This window comes from Chroicocephalus ridibundus, chromosome 9, assembly GCF_963924245.1.
Source record: "Chroicocephalus ridibundus chromosome 9, bChrRid1.1, whole genome shotgun sequence".
Taxonomy (NCBI): Eukaryota; Metazoa; Chordata; class Aves; order Charadriiformes; family Laridae; genus Chroicocephalus; species Chroicocephalus ridibundus.
Window position 1 is genome coordinate 3,360,549 of NC_086292.1, and position 18,920 is coordinate 3,379,468.

General features: G+C 39.6%; 1 protein-coding gene across 3 annotated transcripts in view; it reads left to right on the forward strand.

The window, feature by feature from the left end:
* BRWD3 (bromodomain and WD repeat domain containing 3) overlaps window positions 1–18,920 on the forward strand; it is a 62,746-nt gene that overhangs the window by 9,214 nt on the left and 34,612 nt on the right. For all 3 annotated transcript variants that reach the window (XR_010072625.1, XM_063347245.1, XM_063347246.1), the window contains exons 5-12: window positions 357–507; window positions 2,955–3,053; window positions 10,157–10,317; window positions 12,087–12,308; window positions 13,919–14,019; window positions 14,728–14,798; window positions 15,965–16,065; window positions 17,859–17,899. Coding sequence is in view for 2 of the 3 variants with exons in the window: in XM_063347245.1 (XP_063203315.1) it covers window positions 357–507; window positions 2,955–3,053; window positions 10,157–10,317; window positions 12,087–12,308; window positions 13,919–14,019; window positions 14,728–14,798; window positions 15,965–16,065; window positions 17,859–17,899 (947 nt within the window). In the remaining variant the exon portion in view is untranslated. The remainder of the gene's footprint in view (window positions 1–356; window positions 508–2,954; window positions 3,054–10,156; window positions 10,318–12,086; window positions 12,309–13,918; window positions 14,020–14,727; window positions 14,799–15,964; window positions 16,066–17,858; window positions 17,900–18,920) is intronic.

Sequence of the window (18,920 nt, forward strand, 5' to 3'; positions counted from 1 at the left end):
TCGGCTAAGCAAGAAATGTGGAAAAAATGAACGGAAGGGTTAAAAAGGCTTAAAAAAAGTCCCCAGGCAATACTTTGTTCGATTAGAGTACTGTGCTGGGACCTCTGAGCTTCAGGGATTTTTGTTTGTTATTAAGGGATAACTGTAGCTGCTACCACCTGGAATTTCTGGTATGACTTTTATCAACAGTTCATGTCACTTTAAAAGGCATCTTTGGTATAATTAATTTTGAGGGGGGTTTCAGGGGTTTTAGACTTGATTTCAGTGACTTTAATACTTGACTATGAACCAAACAAAGAAATACCAGTAGCAGCAAGAGCAAAACAATTTTCAAACTGTGTTATTTATATGTTTAGGTGGCTGTCAATGCACACATCCCTCCGGATTATCTTCTTAGGATCTGTGAGAGACTCGGACCCCTTTTAGACAAGGAAATCCCACAGAGTGTCCTAGGCGTGCAGACTTTGCTAGGTGTCGGGCGCCAGTCTCTATTAAGGGCAGCAAAAGGTAAGATTATCAATTTATGTGTGACTGAATTTTGTTTTAATGATCAAACCCTCTTCTGTTTCGATTCGTATTGTGGTATCTGTGTGTGTTTGCATGAACCCTGGTTTGTCTCCTATGCTTGTCAGCTTTCTTGTTGCAGTCTTGCTAAAATGTGGTTGTTGCTGGCCCTGTTACATATATGTTCCTTGGGTAGAAAGTGCCATCTCAAGCAGCTCTTGCCCACAGTTGCCTGAACTTGTTACTTGCTTCTCCTGCCTCCCCTCCCCAGCATGTTGGACTGGTGTTGGTGTAAGTGATGTGATGCACTCAATTAGAGATTGGATCCATATGAAAAATAGCTATTTTTTTCATATACATATACGCATGCCCATGTCTAAAATAACCCAGCAGTCTATATATTTTGCTGGGCTGTTTTTCAGGCTGGTTTGTTCCATTATTTGATTCCCTGGCTGTGTGGACAGGTGTGTGAACTCGAAGGGCAGGATGGCACTTGGGGCAGCATTTAGAGGGTGGGAGAGGGTGAGACTGATTCTTCGGTGATAATTCCTGCTCGTCCTTGCTTAAAGTTAATTTGAATGAAAGCCCCCATCCCCTTCATGAATAGAGCACCAGTCCTATTCCTTTTGAAAAACTGCTCTACTTGAGATAATGATCCTGAGAGCAGAGTTTTGTGTTATAACTAAACAGATCTGAGAGACGTCCGCTATTGAAAAGAGCAGTTCCTCCCTTCCCTCCTCACTCCATGCCCATGTCACTTCTTCCTTGTAGGAGCCAGAACTTGCTTGATCCTGTGATGTGATTCAGAGAGCTAAAATGTTGCAAAGTTTGTTCCTGCTGTTGTAGGGAATTAAATTAGCTCCTGGTCTGGAGGTGACATAGCCAGCTGGAGCATCATTCTGGGAGAGGAGGAGGGATAGGAGAGCAGGACCTTCCTGTTCCAGTGGCGGTTGAGCACTTTATTTGCTGCATCCTGTGAAGTCACACTGATGCCAAAAAGGACTGTATCATTCTGCTGATCCACTGGATATCACCTGGAGGGGTGTGCTGGTTGCAAGCATGTTTCCTTACGCAGAGCTGTGGGACTGAGTCTTACTTTGCCTATACTTTTCCATAATTGGGTGGAGAATTTCAGGTTTGCAGGGAGGCCTGCAGAGAAAAGTTCCTTCATATCACATTCAGTTTGCATCTTAGAAGAAAAGAGCAACAAAATGTAAAGAGAAAATAAACATTTTTGTGCAGGGAAACAGAATTTTCTTAGGGTAGTTAGGGGACAAAGGCTAGATGAATCACTGAAAGATGTAGTGCTTCCTAAGCCATGTGATAAATTTATTGCGAAAAGATTTCTAGTATATTTATGGTGGGTTTTGTTTTTCCTCCTTCAGAAAAAAGTGCTGTGACATTGTGCTATTTGGTTTGTAAAGCAGACTCACTAATATGAAACATCGTACCTTTTTCAAAGCTGACATACATGGATTTCTGCTCCCCAGTATGAAGTTTCCATTTACCATTAGTATTTATAGCTATTTTGATCTATTTTAGAAAGTCTGAGTGCTGTTTTTAATATGTATCATTGTAATACTCCGTGGTACAGTTTGGGTTTTAATCAGAAGGTGCTCTCAGGAGTCTCTTTGAGTCACGTAAGCTTGTGCACTTCATATTCAGAGATCTAAAGGGTGATACACAGATCCACCAATCTGTGGCACTATCCTTCTGTTTCAGTCCTTGTTCACCATGGAAGCTCATTTCTCTCCTTCCAGATGGCCAGAAATGGAAGAAGTCCAGGTCTAATTTCTGAGGCACTCTGAACAGTCTCAGAAAAATCACTATTGTTCTAGAGAGAAGGCTTACTGAGGCCAGTTGGCAGCAGATAGCTGGAGAGTCTTTAAAGAAAACAGTCTTCATTTTAAAAACAATGTTTTTTGGGGTGAGGGGGATGGGGTGCAGAGGAGAATCTGAAAGGAGGGCATATTGCCACCAATTGCAGGAAAACAGATTTATTGAAAAAAAAAAAAAATCTCACTTCTCCCACTTTCAGGGAGCAAATATGTGTGCGTGTATGTATTCTCAAATGTACAGTTCATAAGGAGAGGTCCTGTATGTGTTGGGATTGCAGAAGGACTAAAACCCCACCAAAATTCAGTGCTGACTCAATACAAAGTGCACCCACTTTTTACACTCTCTTTTTCTTTCCATCAGTTTAGACTCCCTACTTGCCATAATGAAGCAAAAATAAGCTGAAACCATTTACAGTCACATCGCTTACGAACTAGAAATGGAGTAGCAATCTTCTTTAAGTGCTAGGTCTCTGACAGACTATTTTAAAAGACCAGTCTTATTTTGGGATGCTGGGAGTGATGCTTGATGCTCTTGATTCTAAGAAGAATAGATCAGTTCGACCCAGTTTGGCTAATTGTTTCACCAACCCGCTGTTAATCTTGCCGGTACAGACTTCAGACATACGCTATGGAAAGGATCTGCGTTTGCGGCTCTTCACAGAGGGCGGCCTCCCGAACTCCCTGTAAATTATGGGAAACCACCAAATGTGGGTGAGTTTGGAAACGTACATAAGGTGTTTTTTTCTTCTCTGTATTTTTATTACTGTTCCAGCTGAAAGTTACTCTTACTGACTGAAACACTACTATGGGTTTGCATTAATGGCTTTTTTTGACATGTTACCATGAATTGTCTAAAAAAAGGTTTCTCACTGACTGTAGAATAACCCTTTTTGTTTTATTCAGGCTTGGATCTTCCATAATGTATGCACACATATTAAAACATTGTGGACACGTTGAAAAGCTTTGCACGACAACTTCCTGTTTGGAGGGCAATGTGCTTGAGTATTTTTTTATGATACACCTACGTAATATGTACATATGCTTATAAGCTTGAACAGGCGTGGTCACAGGAGCATGTAGACAATCTTTTCATTCAAGAATCTTAGTCAGAACAAAGCGCCTGGCTCCCAGAGAACTTTTTTGACTCAAGAATTCATTTTTAGTTCGATTATGACAGAAAACAGACTCCTTGCAACATCCTTTTTCAAAAAGGAAATAATCACCAAACCAACGTTTGTATTAGTTCAATTTCACTTGTCCACATAGTTCAATAAAGAACTTGTATAAAACCCAGATGCGTGTAGGCATTCAGCTCACATGTCATCAAAGAGCTTCTCTGTTTTGCTTAAACTGAAAAGTATTTTCCTTGTATGGTCAGAACTTTCATTAACTCTTTTTATAGCAAACAAATTTGATTCTTGCAGCTATAAATGTAAGTCCTGTTGGTCGTGATTTGTTTTCTTATTAGGGTATTTTATCTGTATTTATGTGTGTTTGTGAAAATGTGTAGGCTTTTCCTGCTTTGTTAGGAGATGCATTCACGTACATTTCTCCCTTCCCTTTGGAGATGCAGGGGTGATGAAAGCAGTCTTCTCATTCTACCATGTCTCTTCCTCTGTGCTTCTGTACTTTCTCTCTCATTACTAAAAATTAATCTTTGTCAGACACAAAAGCGACAATGACCGGGCCGTTTGTGGTTGAAATCGATAGCATGCTTTGCATAAGCTCTGTGGTGTTGTGGCAGCAGTGTGACGGAATAGCAAATTTAATTACTGATCTTCTGTATGAAAAAGAAATGGACGTTTGCCTGGAACTAGTGCATAGGGAATTATTGCATTAGTACTTTTGCTGCTTTTGTCAGATAATTTATGAGTCACGCTGTGGACATTAAAAATGAAAACTATTTCCATCTATTAGTATGGTTACTGATGTACATATCTGTGTGTTTATTCTTTTAGGCTGGTTACTTTTTTGTTAGCAATCCATCAGCCCAACTGCGAATAGGCTAGGTTATACATTTACTGCACACACTCAACTTCTATAGTTGTATTTCTATAGGGGCTCCTGGATAAATTCTTTCATAAGAGACAAATCAGACTGTGGTTTTGGAATATACAGTATTATTAATGAACTGTACTAGCAGATCCGACTTGACTTTGTCATGTTTTCATGACAAAGGTCTGTGCTGCCTGCCTGGTGACTATTTAGTGACTTAGAGAACGAATGATTTGTGGGTTTTGCTGTTTTCCTATGAATTGCTATTTAAGAAATACAAAGGTGTTATATGGAAAAGGGTCTTTTATAGCCTGGAATTAATTTTTATAAGTATTGGTTCATGGAAGAATATGGTCCTCCTTGGTGTAGGTACATAAACTACTAGTAAGAGAGGAAAATGCATATAAAGATTAAAATAAAAAGTTGACTATATTTAAGCTGTACAGGAGGCAGGAGTTTGATTTTGGGATTCCTCGTTGTTAATCCTGAAGTGGAAGTTACAAAATTCTTCTCTGTATATTTGTGCGAAATGGGTGCATTCTCTGGGGAGTAGTGACAGCCACAGATGCTGCTCCGTGTGTGTGTGTCTTGTTTTAAAATGCAAGATGAAGTAGTATGCCCAACCTCTTTAATATTTCAGCATAATTGTGAATTCCCATACTGTGCTGGCTTAGTCAGGTTGAGTTTTCTGGAATTACTTGCTGAAGTAGTTGGGCTGAAGTAATAGACACCCATAATAACGTGTGTTCATGAGTGAGATGAAGTGATTGTGTAATTGCCTGTGTAGACAGGTAAATAAGGTGTAGAACTAGCAACTAGGAGTATTCTTATATCACTTCCCTTCCAGTGATAAAGATGTAAGCTTGCCACCATGCGTGTGTTTTTCTGCTGCGAGAATGGGATTGTTTGTGGTTGCCCTCCCAGCTTGGATGAGTTGGTACCTGCAGTGGTTTGCCCTTCCTCTGCATGGGGTTGGGATTGGACCCTGCGGTCTGTACTCCAAAAGTCCTGCACAGTGGAACTGGAGCAAGAAATCAGTGTCGCCTTTTCCCAGCATGTTTGTGCAGAGCTGTGAATCTTCTGACTGGGGGAGTCTCCGAGAAAGTGCTGACCTGTGGAAGTCCTTCTCAGGAACGTGGTGTTTGGGTGTTGTGTCTTGGAGGTCTGTGGTGATCTGCGGGGGGAGGAGAGGAAGGGAAAATGCTGTCACAGCTTTCTGCTGCTGACAGGAGAACACAGGGAATATGGTGAGGATGGTCTTTTAGATGGTTTCTTTGCAGGTTTTGGAGTAGTGACATGTTTAGAACTCCCTTTATGCTCTTCCAGTCAGAAAATGGAAAGATTGGTCATACAGTACCTCAGCAATGGGATTTATTCACTTATGATAAACCTGCTTTTGAATATTACTTCGATTTTGTCAGACACTTTTTTTTTTTTAAATTATTTTTGCAGGCAACACAAAGCAGATTAGAAAGAAGATTGTTTTTCCTCTTTAGTTGATTATGAGAGCTATTTCATCCCAAGTATGAAAGCCTTTATGTGGGTAACTGTTGTTAGTGAAAGTAACACAAAATTTGGAACCAGGAAGTTCGTAGCCCATCTCAATGAACAAGCAGTTTGGCTGTATGGAAATTTACAGTCAAGGTGATCCAGCTACCTTAGGCCTGCCAAATAGCAGTGCTCGAATGAGCTCAGAAAATCAATGATGTTTCTCTGCTGTAAAGGGGTGCCGTGAGGTCAGCAGCTATGAAAGCTGGAACACTTTGTTCTTTTGGTGCTTTTACTGGGTCTAACTGTCTCTGCGGCCACACATCCACTCTCTGAGAAGATATGTTGCATGTGTGAGCCAACCGTGTCTATTTCCCAGTGTTCTTATGAAATCCAGACTTGTGTTCTGCACGCTGCGAGTGGTACCCGATCTTCGTGCTTGATCAGGCCCTGCGATGAGGTCACAGATGAACTCACCATGTGTCCTGGCTATGTGAAATGTTATGTCCTCATTACAAAGTTATAGCGCTGATTTCAAAAGGTAAAATAGCATGATGTGAAGTCATCACCCTTAATACTAGAGCAACTATTTTTAAAACAAACATTTGTACCGGTATTCTGTTTTCTATTTTTGCTTGCAATAATTGCAATGAGGTAAGGGTTTATCAGGAGAGGAAGAATTCAAGCGGTTTAAAAACTCCTGCAGCAGGACTTTGTCCACGCTGAAATGTTTTAATTCCTTCTGAAGTTGTGACTTAGGTTTGAAATTTGCAATGTCTGCTGATTGTTTTTTAAATTTTGTTTTCACTGATGGGTTATTGTTGCAGGGGTTTGGTTTTGTCCTTCCTAGGTGAGCTTTCTTGTGAGGGTTTTTACATTTGTGTTGTTACCTCTAATAGAATGGATTGTGATTTAAGAATTACTGTCGTACAGTGTATATGACTCCCCTCTGCAACTGTGCCTGTACTTGCATTGAGGACTGTAGTTTTCCTGAAGGTGTGATCTTCGAGGACCAAGGTCTGTGACAAAGAAAAACGCGTGCGTTTTACCACATACCACCCTCGGTTAGGTGGGTAGTTTGAGGAGGTACTAGTGCGTGACTGTAACCAGGGCTGTCCCCAGCATGCCAGGCGCTGAGGCCGGGGCAGGTTGCGCCCAGCACGGACCAAGGGAGAGAAGATGCACCTCCCATGGCAGCATCGGTGGCATCTCTGCTCCGAGGTGGCAGTCATTTCAGCAGCTAGAAGTGAGGAACTTCATCTGAGAAGGCGGCCTTTCCATTTGTGGGCAAAACGAACTTACTTTTCTTAACAAGAAGACTAGATATGCTCACTTTTTATGTGAAATAACATCAATATACGGTTTTGAAAGTCTTTTTTTCCTTGCAGCAAATAGTGAGGGGGTAGACTTGGCAGCTGTTATGCCCAGTATGGCATGAAGTACAGCAGATAATTAGGTAGGTTGCTAAAAGTTTTTAGGGCCACTGTGTTCCTAATTCTCTGTGTGGGAATCAGGGTTTTTTAAATTCTTTTAGGCTTTATGAGTACAATAACTTCATTGTACTGAAGAAAGCAAACTTCACGGGGCTTTTTGTCTTGTGTGGGTAATTCCCTCTTTAGATATTGTGTATTAATCTTCTACCAAAAAAACTGAGAACTGGAATCGGGGATGTTTGTTTTGTTTTCTTTTCTCTGTGTGTGTGGGTTACTTTGCAGTTTCTTTGAAGGCAGTGATAGTATAAAGTGCAGGAAGACAAGGGTCTCAATCCCAGTGTGTGTGTGGCATACGTTTCTGGTATACCCTAAGCATTTTTGTAGTGAGGATCAGATACATTGAATACCTGGTACTTTTTGTTCAAAGATGCTGTTGCTTTGATAAAGCCGGTGCTCCTGATGGCATAACAGTAGTTCTGTATTTCTCTCAAACTTGTGACTGAAGCATTTCATAAGCAGTGCTTTTAATTTTTTAATTTTCCATGGGAGATTGAGGAGGCTTGTCCCCATTGTGCAAATAGGGAAGTAGACACAGAAAAAAGTGAAATTGCTTTCACATCGTCTGAAGCTGAACTGGTTGCAAGTCTGGGAATCGACTGGAAAGGTTAGACACTGAGTGCCAAATGAAAGGTTGAATGAGTTCTAGGTGCCTGACTGTTCTTCATACCTTTCAGTGTTTCCGTCGTGTGATTTGCAACACACAGCAGTGGTAGATTTTCAGAAGGATTGCATGGGAACGCTGTAGTACACAGAAGGCTTTGTGATTATCGGGAATATTTTTGAAATGCAAGTATACCTTTTTGATTCACACAGTTCTTTGTGTGGTTAAAAAAAAAAGTTCAAAGCCATTTGAAATTGTTTAAAGGCAGATACACTGTTATTATGTATTTGAATGATTTAAGCACTGAAAGGCACAGCAGAATTACCATGTTGCTAAATTACTACATCCCTGTGTTGACATAACATTGTCCACAGTGTCGGGGGAAGAGAGGTGTAATAGTTTTAAGAACTTGGCTTTTAAGCTGGCATACTTAAATAATACATAAAATAATGTGTGGCAAACCTGACGGTACCTTTGTACAGCATTTGTCGCGATGGGGTCTCTGTGCCCTCCTGTAAGAGATGGAAAAAGGGTTAAAGATTTCATTTTTACTTTGCTAGGGGAGACAGTTTCCATTTAACGGTTCCTGTATAGTGTCAGGTATCAATTGAATAGTAGGTAGATAGTAAATGAATTTGATTTAGCGTGTCTTGCTTTTTTTAGTACTGCTGAATATGTGTTTTTACATAAAAACAAATATTGACTGAAGATAAGGTCATGGTGGGAGCCTGATGACTTTTGCAAGCATCTACTCCTTTTATGCAGCCTTTTGTTTTCTAATATGTAGTGTTGTGATTGCACTGACTGATTAAAAATAGTGCAAATTTCAGAGCGTAAAACTGAGAAACAAAAATACTGTTTGTAAATCTGGAAAAAATTTATTTTCCTTGCCCATTTACCTCTCTGCTTGCGTATAAATGCTTCAATCTTATAAATGTACAGAAGTGTATGGGTTAGTAGCCCTTTGAAATGATGCTTCTTGACTTTGTAGATATTTTTTTTTTAAACATATTCCGTAATCTTTTTTTATGTAGATAGGCAATGATACAATAATACAATTAAGAAAATGGGTCAAGTTGTTCACTATACTTTTAAACTAAAGGCTTGAAAGGTACTAAAGAGCTTCATGCTGCTTCTGTGAAGCCCTGCCTACTTCAATGTGCAGTAGACAAGATAAGGGGTTTCTTCTGGGCGCCTGCTATCACAAGGACTCAACAAAACCCACCAATATGGCAATGTTAGATCTTGAAGCGCCATTGAAAAAAACCTCTCAAAACTTTAAAATCAAAAGTTGAAGTGGTATAAATTAGGTAAAATTGGTAAAATTAAATAGCCAAAACGATCTCAAATTATGCATCAAATCCAAGATTTGATTAGAATTAATTAGAATTAAGATCTTTCTGTATTCTACAGCCATAATGATCTTCATTTGGTGGCGTGTCCCAGCAAATGTTTCCTCCTTTTCTTGTCTAGTAGAAAGATTCGTCGTTATCGTCAGTGAAACTGCTAACAGTGCTTTTTTTCCATGATGTGTTTGTACATTTAGATTTCGGGCTGTTCTGGTAAGGACTCCTAGGTTTAGCAATATAAAAGAGTTTGTGGCTGTTGCATATTTTTCTGGTGCCTGCCATTCTTTTGACTTTTTCCGTCGGTGCCACGTATTTCTTATTCTTCAATAACGTTGTCATAGAAATGCAATGGTGGTGCTTCTGCTGCTTAGAGAGGTTTTGTGGGGAACACGTGGAAAACCACTGACCGTGACATATGATCTGGAACCCATTCCAAAGAAAGACTTTTATTACAAAAAAAAAGCAGTTAAAATAAACTATTGTTATACTCCAAAAATAAATTTGTTGTAATTGTTGTAAGAAAATTATATGTTACTAATATCAAGTGTTCCAAATTCATACAGAATAAATGTATCCATTGCCTGTTCATGAATTGATCACTTGGAATAACTTCTAGTTGTGATGGGAACTCTTTATTTTGCTTTAATTTTTGTGTAAGAGAGCAGGTGCGGTGTTTGGTGTGGTAGGTGTTGAAAGGCTTCGTCAGGAGTGGGCTTTCCTTTTACAAGACTCTACAGAATCTTCTGACAAGGTGAAAGAGGCCCGGATTTATGGATTATAATAATAAAGCTGTTGCTAAACATGATATTTGATTTAATATTTATTTATTTTGAGTTCTGGACAAAATTAATGTCTTAGTTTTCCTTTTGTTTTCTTTTTCTCTCCCAGTAAATATAATTTCTGCCAGGCAGTTAACTGGATGTGGACGTTTCAGCCACTTGTTCCCAACGTCCACCTACCAACACATGAAAATGCATAAGAGGATTTTGGGACATCTATCATCTGTTTATTGTATAGCCTTTGATCGCAGTGGGAGAAGAATTTTTACAGTAAGTTTAAGAATTGTACTTTTCTTGGAAGATTGATTTGCTTAGTTTGATTTCTTTCTTTCCCAAGTCCTGCCACAGCCTCTTAGTCACTGACTGAGATGCAGACACGGCTTCCAGCAAAAGAAGGGAAGAAAAATCTTGAAATGTATGGAAAACCCATCTCTTTCTATGCAAATTTTCACTTTTCACTTGACTGGGTATTTTAAAATTGCTCATGGCTCCAGTAGACCAAAACTTAGTCAGATATTTGCTTACTCACGTAGAACCTTATAGCAGAGCTGTTCTGGTCCAGAGCTTGCAACTCCTACTTGAAACACGTGCTCAGTTTTCTTTATTTATCATCTTTCTTGCTGAATGGCACCTGCAGTGTTCTGGGGTTTTGAATTAATTTGTATGCTGCTTGCTGGGTTAAATCTTAATACTTTTTTTTAAAACTACATTTTACCTTTCAGTAACCTTGGAAATGCTGCCAATCCTTTCCTTACATTTCAGCAAAAACTTGATGATGAATAGAATACCTCATTACTTCTAGATTTTCTTTCTAGAATTTGTAGTATCTTAGTGAATATATGAACATTATTTTAAGTTTTCTCTGAAACATAATAACATACATGTCTGTGATACTGCCCTTGCTTTTTGCCCTGCGTATTTAAAAATTATCAGATTTTTTCAAATTAATAATGCATCTTTTAACTGTTAATCCTTGTCTTGTCTTTGCCCTTGTCTGTTACCAATAGGTGTTTAGAAACAGATTACCTGGCAGGTTAATTGTTGGCGTTGTGTTCTCGGTAGCTTCTCCACTCATGAATTGGTTAAATAGGGACGTTGTTATGATAATTACTCTGGGTCATAGTGAACTCCTTTCCATTTTTGTTTCCATGATAAAGAAATCTTTCTCATCTGCCTGTTATATGAGGAATTGGAAGTGATTTGCGTTCAAATTTACCTGCAGTTAATAAAATGTAATTTAAAATCAAATGATGTTGATACTGCAGTTAGTTTTATAGTGTTATGTTTCTGAGTATATAATGGCAATCACACCCACTAGTATCAGTATTTTTATAGTATCTGAATAGTGGAAAGGTCTGTGAACTGCCTAAAAATTCTTGCTGATATTGGGATTGAGGATGAAATTACGTAGCTGCCACTATTTTACAGTGATCTGTGTTGGATATGCTTTTGAATTGTGTCCTGAACTGAGATCTCACTGACATAGTGTTTTGGTTGCACGTGATGTTGCATGGGTTCTCTCTTCGAGTGTCCCAACTTTCTTCTGTTAACAGAAATCAAAGCTCGTGGTACAGCTGCCTCTCAGCTCCAGGAGCGTGGCAGGGGCTCTGAGACCCCCCCAAGCGCTTAGGTGCTCTTTTTCCTTAGAGCTTAATTCTTACGATCACTTTGATTTTACTACTGGTTTGATCTGGCTCATACAGATAAATAAAGACTGTTGGTAGTATGTAATGAAACACTTTATCTTCTTAAATTTACCTTAATTATTACTGAACTGTACTGAGAGGAGTTACATTAGCAGCGATAATCATATCTTAGTATGAAATGTCTGTTTTATAAATATCTAAATCCTTGACCTCACAAGATGATCCCCAAACTCAGGTAGTTGTGCCCTTCTGGAATCCCACTGAAATTGTTCTTCTGGGAGGTTCATGGCGCAACGGTGTTTTAGATACTTGTTCATCTGCAGTGTACCTCTGTATTATGTACACATAGCGTATTATTTTATATAATCTTTGGAAATTTTTGTGTGTCATTAGGGGTCAGATGATTGTTTGGTCAAAATCTGGGCTACAGATGATGGGCGCCTGCTCTCAACATTGCGAGGACACTCGGCTGAAATTTCCGACATGGCTGTTAACTACGAGAACACGCTGCTCGCCGCAGGCAGTTGTGATAAAGTAGTGCGGGTATGGTGTCTTCGAACCTGTGCCCCAGTCGCAGTGCTGCAGGGCCATTCAGCTTCCATTACTTCCATACAGGTAAAGAATAACAATTTTTCCCTAAATCCTTGAATTAAAACAGCACTAAGAGGTGTGGATTAGCAATCAGGGATAAAGCATATCTTTTCATCTCTGTTTGGCAGTGTGGATTTGCCCCAACCCAATTTGTATCCTGGCAAACTCACTCCTGCGCAGCGGCCAACTGCTGCCTGAGGGGATGATCCTGTTTTTTCCAGCTGCCTTTAACTCTCTGGTCCCATTACTGCTTCCTTAGATCTAGTAAATGCGTGGCCACTGGGAGCATCAGATCGACTAGCGGAGCCAGGGAGAAATGGCTGGCATCTTTGATGGTAGTCCTTGCACAGTGACTGAACCAACAGACGTTTGTTCATAGAGAACGTTTATTTTTCAGAGGACTACCGTCAGATAAAATCCCTTATTCCACATTTCTTACTTGCTCGTTATCTCTGCCTGTACCATAAGGCGCTGTTTGGGGTATCGTAGATGCTGCAGCAGCCACAGAACAGCATGGGTCAGGGGCTGCGAGAATCTGTACTTGTGCCCGTGCAGTCTCAGTTGTGTGACCAGCATCCAGCGAGCAATAGCGGAGCAGGAAAAACACGACTACGCTGCCAGCACTCAGCACTAGCAGTGGCACAGTCAATAATGGCTAGTAATTTGCAGTCTATTTGCTTTAAAAAAAACCCCCACAACAGCCAGGCAGAGACCTCCAACAAAACAAAATTCCAGGATCAAAAAAGACAATTCCTGCAATTTGGCAGGTTATGCACACAGAGGGGGATGAGCGGGGGTGTTTGGCTCAGAGTCCCTCTCTTCTGGAGCCGTGCTGCCTTTGATTCAGCGCAGTCTTCTCCAACATCCCATAGTCCCTGGGAGTCTCATTTCTCCCCCTCTTGTCTACGCTTCCAATTTCATCTCATTTTAACTATGCCGCAAGTTACTTACTTTAAGGTGGCTGTTCTGGACCCATAGTTTACAACCTGGTTTTGTGTTTTGTCTAATATTTGTTTATGTTTATATACATCCCTCACAAGCTTTTTGTAAGGCTCTGGTAATTTAGAATATAATCGCAATCAGTCATGGCTTTTTGAGGAAACAGCAGCGTTTGATCCCTTTATCAAATACTAGGTTGCCAGAGGATTAAAGTTATTGTTGCAGTTATGAAATTAAAGTGTGAGACTTCGGGATGAAAAGCTTTCCTACTCCTTAGAGAGGCAGAGGGAGGGTGTGGGGGTCCTACTGTGCTGCTATTCTTCGTTCCGCTTGGATGCAGGAATCATTTTTGTCTTTGTTACCATGTCTGATCCAGTTCCATCCTAGAAAGAAGTATTTCCTCATCTTGTTGCCCCATTAAGAGGATCTAGGCTTGTTTCATTTCTCCAATTTGCTAACTTTTGTGTGGTAGAAACAAGGACTTGGTAGTCAAAATGTAGATGCTTTCCATTCCTCAGCTTTACTTTTATAGAAGAGCCGATTCTGTGCTTATCCCTGGTGCTGTGCCCTGTGCTCCTGGGGAGAAAGCTAATACGTTCGTGAAAAAGGTTCTTGTCAACATCCATTTACAAGTTTCCAGCATGTAAGGGGAGAAAGAAATTAGCTGGTTTAACTGTTACAATTTTTATTTTTAGTTCTCTCCAGCAAGGAAAGGAACAACACGATACCTCACTTCTACTGGTGCTGACGGAACAATCTGTTTCTGGCAGTGGCATGCTAACACCATGAAATTTAAGTAAGCCTGTTTAGATAATTATAATGATCTTAAATAAAGGAAGCATTTATTTTGAGTTTTAGCATGGAGACGAATGCTGAGATAATTAAATAGGGGGTGTGTTCTTTCTCAATAAAGAAGTTTCTTGGGGTGTGTTCTCCCAGAGACAGTCCCGTACCTGTGTGTGGGGCAGCGAGCGCTTTCTCATGTGTGTTGGGGACTCTATGGCGGTACAACCCAGAGGGGAGGCAGAGATCAGGGCGATTATTTCTGGGTTTTGTGCTTGGCAAGCCAATATTGTGGAAAAACTTCCAGCTTTTATGTTTAGGAGTAAAATCCTTATGCAAAATGTAAAGGCAGAAGAATTTATTTGCTTTTAATCAGAAGAACACACATATGTAGATGGCATCAAGCTTGTAATTAATAGGGATTAAATGATATTAGACTAATGGCTTGCCAGGTTCTGGTTTAAATAGATTTGAATTGGTGAATATCTTGATAAGTAAGTTAAATAGCCTTTGCAATTTTGAAAATTGTTTTCTTACTAAACTAAGAAAGAAAATGACTGAAATGAAAAATAAGTTCTAGCAAACTTAGGTGTGAATTCTGAAATGAAGACAACTAGGATGAGCGTATTGACCTTACCCGCTGCGCTGCAGTGCACTATTCCTGTTAAACGACATCGGAATAAAGTAATGAAAAATATAAATGTTGTTTTGTTGCATATAGGGATCGCCCTGTAAAATTTGCAGAGAGGTCCAGGCCCGGTGTTCAGATATCTTGTTCATCTTTCAGTTCCGGTATGTATGCATTATAGCGTAGCTGAATGTATTTTATGAACTATAATTCCTTTGGTGACAAAACTGTAACTTCTTTTTGAATAAAAAAAATGTATGAAACCCTTTTTCAGTTTATTACAGCACTGTCAAATTACCATGGTTTGAAATTTTCCATGCTAAACGTGCCTCATGCTACTTCTGTTTTTTTTTTTTCCCTTTTTTTCTATAATTTAAGCTAAAATGTCTTGACCACTTCCAAGAAAGCCTATGCTTTCAATGTGTTGTTTGGCACATTAGAACTTTTTCTTTGTAACATCCTTTTAAAGTTTTATCTTGTAAAGTTTTTGAGTGAAAAGTTCTTGAAATCTGGCAGACAGGAGGCCTCTGGTCAGAGGTGACACTTTTGCTAATCTTCCAAATTTGGCTAAGTTCTAGCAGGATCAGTTCAATGTGTTTGAAAATACTAGCTTGACTGACATCCTTTGTTGCAGCTTTGAATTCTCCAAAAATAGTGATTTTTATAAGCAAACTTACATCATTTCTCATTAATTTTTGTTATCTGACATTGAGAGGTATTCTAGAGCCGTGTGAGCCTTGCCCACGTACCTTTCTTAAAACCAGAAATCCTGAAATTACTAAAACCATTTAAATACAGTAAACTACACAATAGTGCCTCTTTTTGTACAATAGAACAAACAAACATTATAAGAAAATACCTTAATCACGGACTCCCGATTCGGCAATAATTTCTGTGACGTGCTTCAAACAGATATTGACAATGCGCTTAAATATTTTCTTTGCTATTGACCAGTGAGAATATGAAACTGTTCCCTATCTGTGATTTTCCACAGAGGCTGATGGAGAGCGTCGTGGTAATTTCTGAGGGAAAGCAGAATAATTTGTTGGATGAATTTGTAACTTGCAATATTCCCTTCCTTTGGGCAGAGAGGTTTGCAGCTGAAAAACATTGTAGAGCTCATAGTTATGCTAAAGCTGATGTGGGCTGAGAAGATACAGATCAAAGTAGAAGTTGTCAGAGTTAATGTCTTTGTTCAGGATGTATGTTTTGATTATATAGAAATTTTCTGTTTAAAACTGTAGTTTGCTGCTTTGACAATAAAGCAGTAATTAAAATAAGTTGTTCCTTGGATGGCTTTTCTTCTCACAGAAAACACTGTCTTTCATAGGTGGCATGTTCATTGCTACAGGTAGTACTGACCACGTGATAAGAATTTATTATTTGGGCTCAGAATCTCCGGAGAAAATGGCTGAGTTAGAATCTCATACGGTAAGAGACAAGTCGGAATGCAAATCTCTTTGTTCCCTGCTTTACCTTATTTCAGGAACTTAGGTTTTGTACATTCTTATTTTCTGTCTTTAGAGTTTAGTTGGCTCTCAACACTGTGGTATTTAAATGCCTGGAAATTTGTGGTATGTTTATTTTGAAATTCCTCTGAGGCAGGAGATGTGTGTAAAATATGCTTTATGTATTTCATTCCCCCAGGAAACTGAGGGACTAGGTGATTTTTCGCATATTCTTGAAGAAAGTCTATGTTGGAATGAGGCATTAAAGCAGTTTTCATGCACAATGTCATTTTTCTTATTAAATTTACCGTTGAGTATTTGACTTTAGTTGTGACCACAAATCCACATAACAAGAAAAAGCAAAGTAATTCTGGTTTTAAAGTGTGCAGTCAAACTTTGGATCATGACGGTAATTTCATTTAGAAAATAAAGCAAGCTTAAAAGCATCTTTCCTCAGGTAACGCAGAAGGGTTTTCATAAAGATTCAAGTTATTTGAACTATCTGTACAGTGACTTTCGGTGTTAGTTTTCAAGTTGGAGTCTTGATTGCTTTTATTAAAACGGTTGAATGTCTCGGTTTTAATGAAACCGTATAAAGAAGTGTCACTGAAGCAGTATCAAATCTTTCTTCATTTCTTAGTTGCTACCGAGAGCAGGTGATGATTGCGTTATTTATTATGTGTATGGTAAACAATATGTCAGGAAGGCAAGCTTATAGCAACACCGATAGGGCTGTCACTTTTGAGGGGTTTGGAGCATTTATCTTTGAACCTCAATAGCCCAGCTGCCCACCCTAACAATATTTTATTGATTAAGGCTGAGGTCTAAATCGATTCACTGAACTTCAGTGGGAGTCGTGGGTCTCGCATTTAAGTCTCAGAGCTCCAAGCCAACAAATCTTACAAGTATTTTGCTCACAAAAGAAAAAATGATTTCTATATTCACCACTTCAGGTTTGGAATAAACTGTATTTCCTTTAATTTTGGGAAGTCTACTCTTCTTAATACCACAGACTGCTGTCAGCCTGCCCCTGAAAAAAATCCGGAATTGGCCACTCGGTTATCAGGAGCTAGAGAAGTCAGTGGGAGTAAAGCTAGCAAGCGCATGTAGCCAACACAAATATTTAGCAGACTGAAACAAAGGGGAAAACCGTGCCTAAAACTTAGTATTTGTTTCTCAACAATTTAAAAGTGGAAATAAAGCCAAGGTTTGTAATTTTTTTTTTTTATGAACTATTTTGATGCGCTTTAATGTTAGATCTAAAAATTGCAAACCTGCTGCGATCATTTATTTGGTGAAGTCCTTCTTTCTCCACCCTGTGGAGTGCTGTACCTACGAGGCCTCGAGAGCTCCAGGGATCCCTTATTTCTGCTGACTCTGGAGTGTGAAAGGTGCGCGGTTTCCTCGGCAGAACTTCCCCCCGGTGTGTACGGTCCTGTGGCACCGTGCGGGAGCTGCTGCGGCTTCTTCCTCCTCAGCCTCTTAAGTGTCAGAGAGACTGAGTCGGAAATCATTTCTGTCTCTGAGCTACTTCTGGAGCAACACAAAGCCATCACCTCTCTGAAGTTCTCTATTTCCATGTCTGACACAATTTGTCTGGGGAGGTTTTAACTTCAAATATGACTTTTCTGTTCTTGAATTTGTAAGATAGTATGTTATAGGAAATGTATGGGAACATGCAATTTGCTGAACAGAAGCTCATCATTAAGATCTTTTTGAATGAGTGTTTCAGCTTACAAAGCACTTACTACTTTTTTTTTCCTCCCTCCTGTTTAGGACAAAGTGGTTGCAGTCCAGTTCTGTAACAATGGTGACAGGTGAGCGGCTGTCCTGGGTTTTTGACATAAGAAGTATGGTATTTAATTTTCCAAATAACATTTCAGAGAAAACTTGGTGCAACAGGAAGACTGTACCTGGGCTCTAATTAATCTTAGACAAATTATTTAAAGTATGTCGCAAGATGCGTGTTGTGTCCACGAGCTTGGACTTGTCAACTGCTGTAACAACAAAAGCATTCCGTAATTGTGCTTTTGCTTTGTATTTTTTTAAACAGCAAATTGGAAACCAAATTTTATATCCTTTCTGTGTAAGAGTGTCTTCACGGGTAGCCGTGTTAAATACAGAAGGGGGTTACTTCTGGAGTAAGAGCGTTACAATAAATGTAGTTCTAAGCAAAAGTTAGAACTGTTACACGTTCACAGATGGTCAGACGAGTCAGTCTGCAAGGAGCTGTGTCTGACCGTCATTAAAGGAGCTTCTCTTGCCAGGTGCTTTTACCTGGTAAGATGGCAATAACGTCTGAGTATATTCATCGTTTATAGTGGGATCAGGATTTGGTTTCTCAATTACTGTTCTTTCTTCAGTTTTCTTAACTAGAATATCAGGTTAAATGTGTGTGTGGGGGAAAGCTTGTTGGCTTTATAATTTCAGTCCTGTTACAGTGAGATGAAAAATAAGCACATATATGTATTTATTGATCTGTGTGGCTCTTGGTTGATTTAGTGACTTTTGGGCATCCTTTTTTCTGCTGGAAAGAGGGAAGCTACAGGAGGCGAAGGGATGGCGTGGTGACTGTGCCACGCATCCATTTGCCAGCTGTAGCTAGTGCTGACGGCCAAGTGAGAGGCAAAGGGGAGGCCAAGCTACCAATGACAGTAGCACTTTCGGTAGCTGTTGCATTCGAAGGAGATATATTTCCCTTGTTTCTGTACTGGGGCACAGATGAGGAGGCCACTTTACTTCTTTATCAACTGCTCTTGCTCTGTCTTCTCTGTAGTAAGTAGTATGGGAATGTGACACTCTGACTTCCGAAGAAGTGATAGGACGAGGGGCAATGGT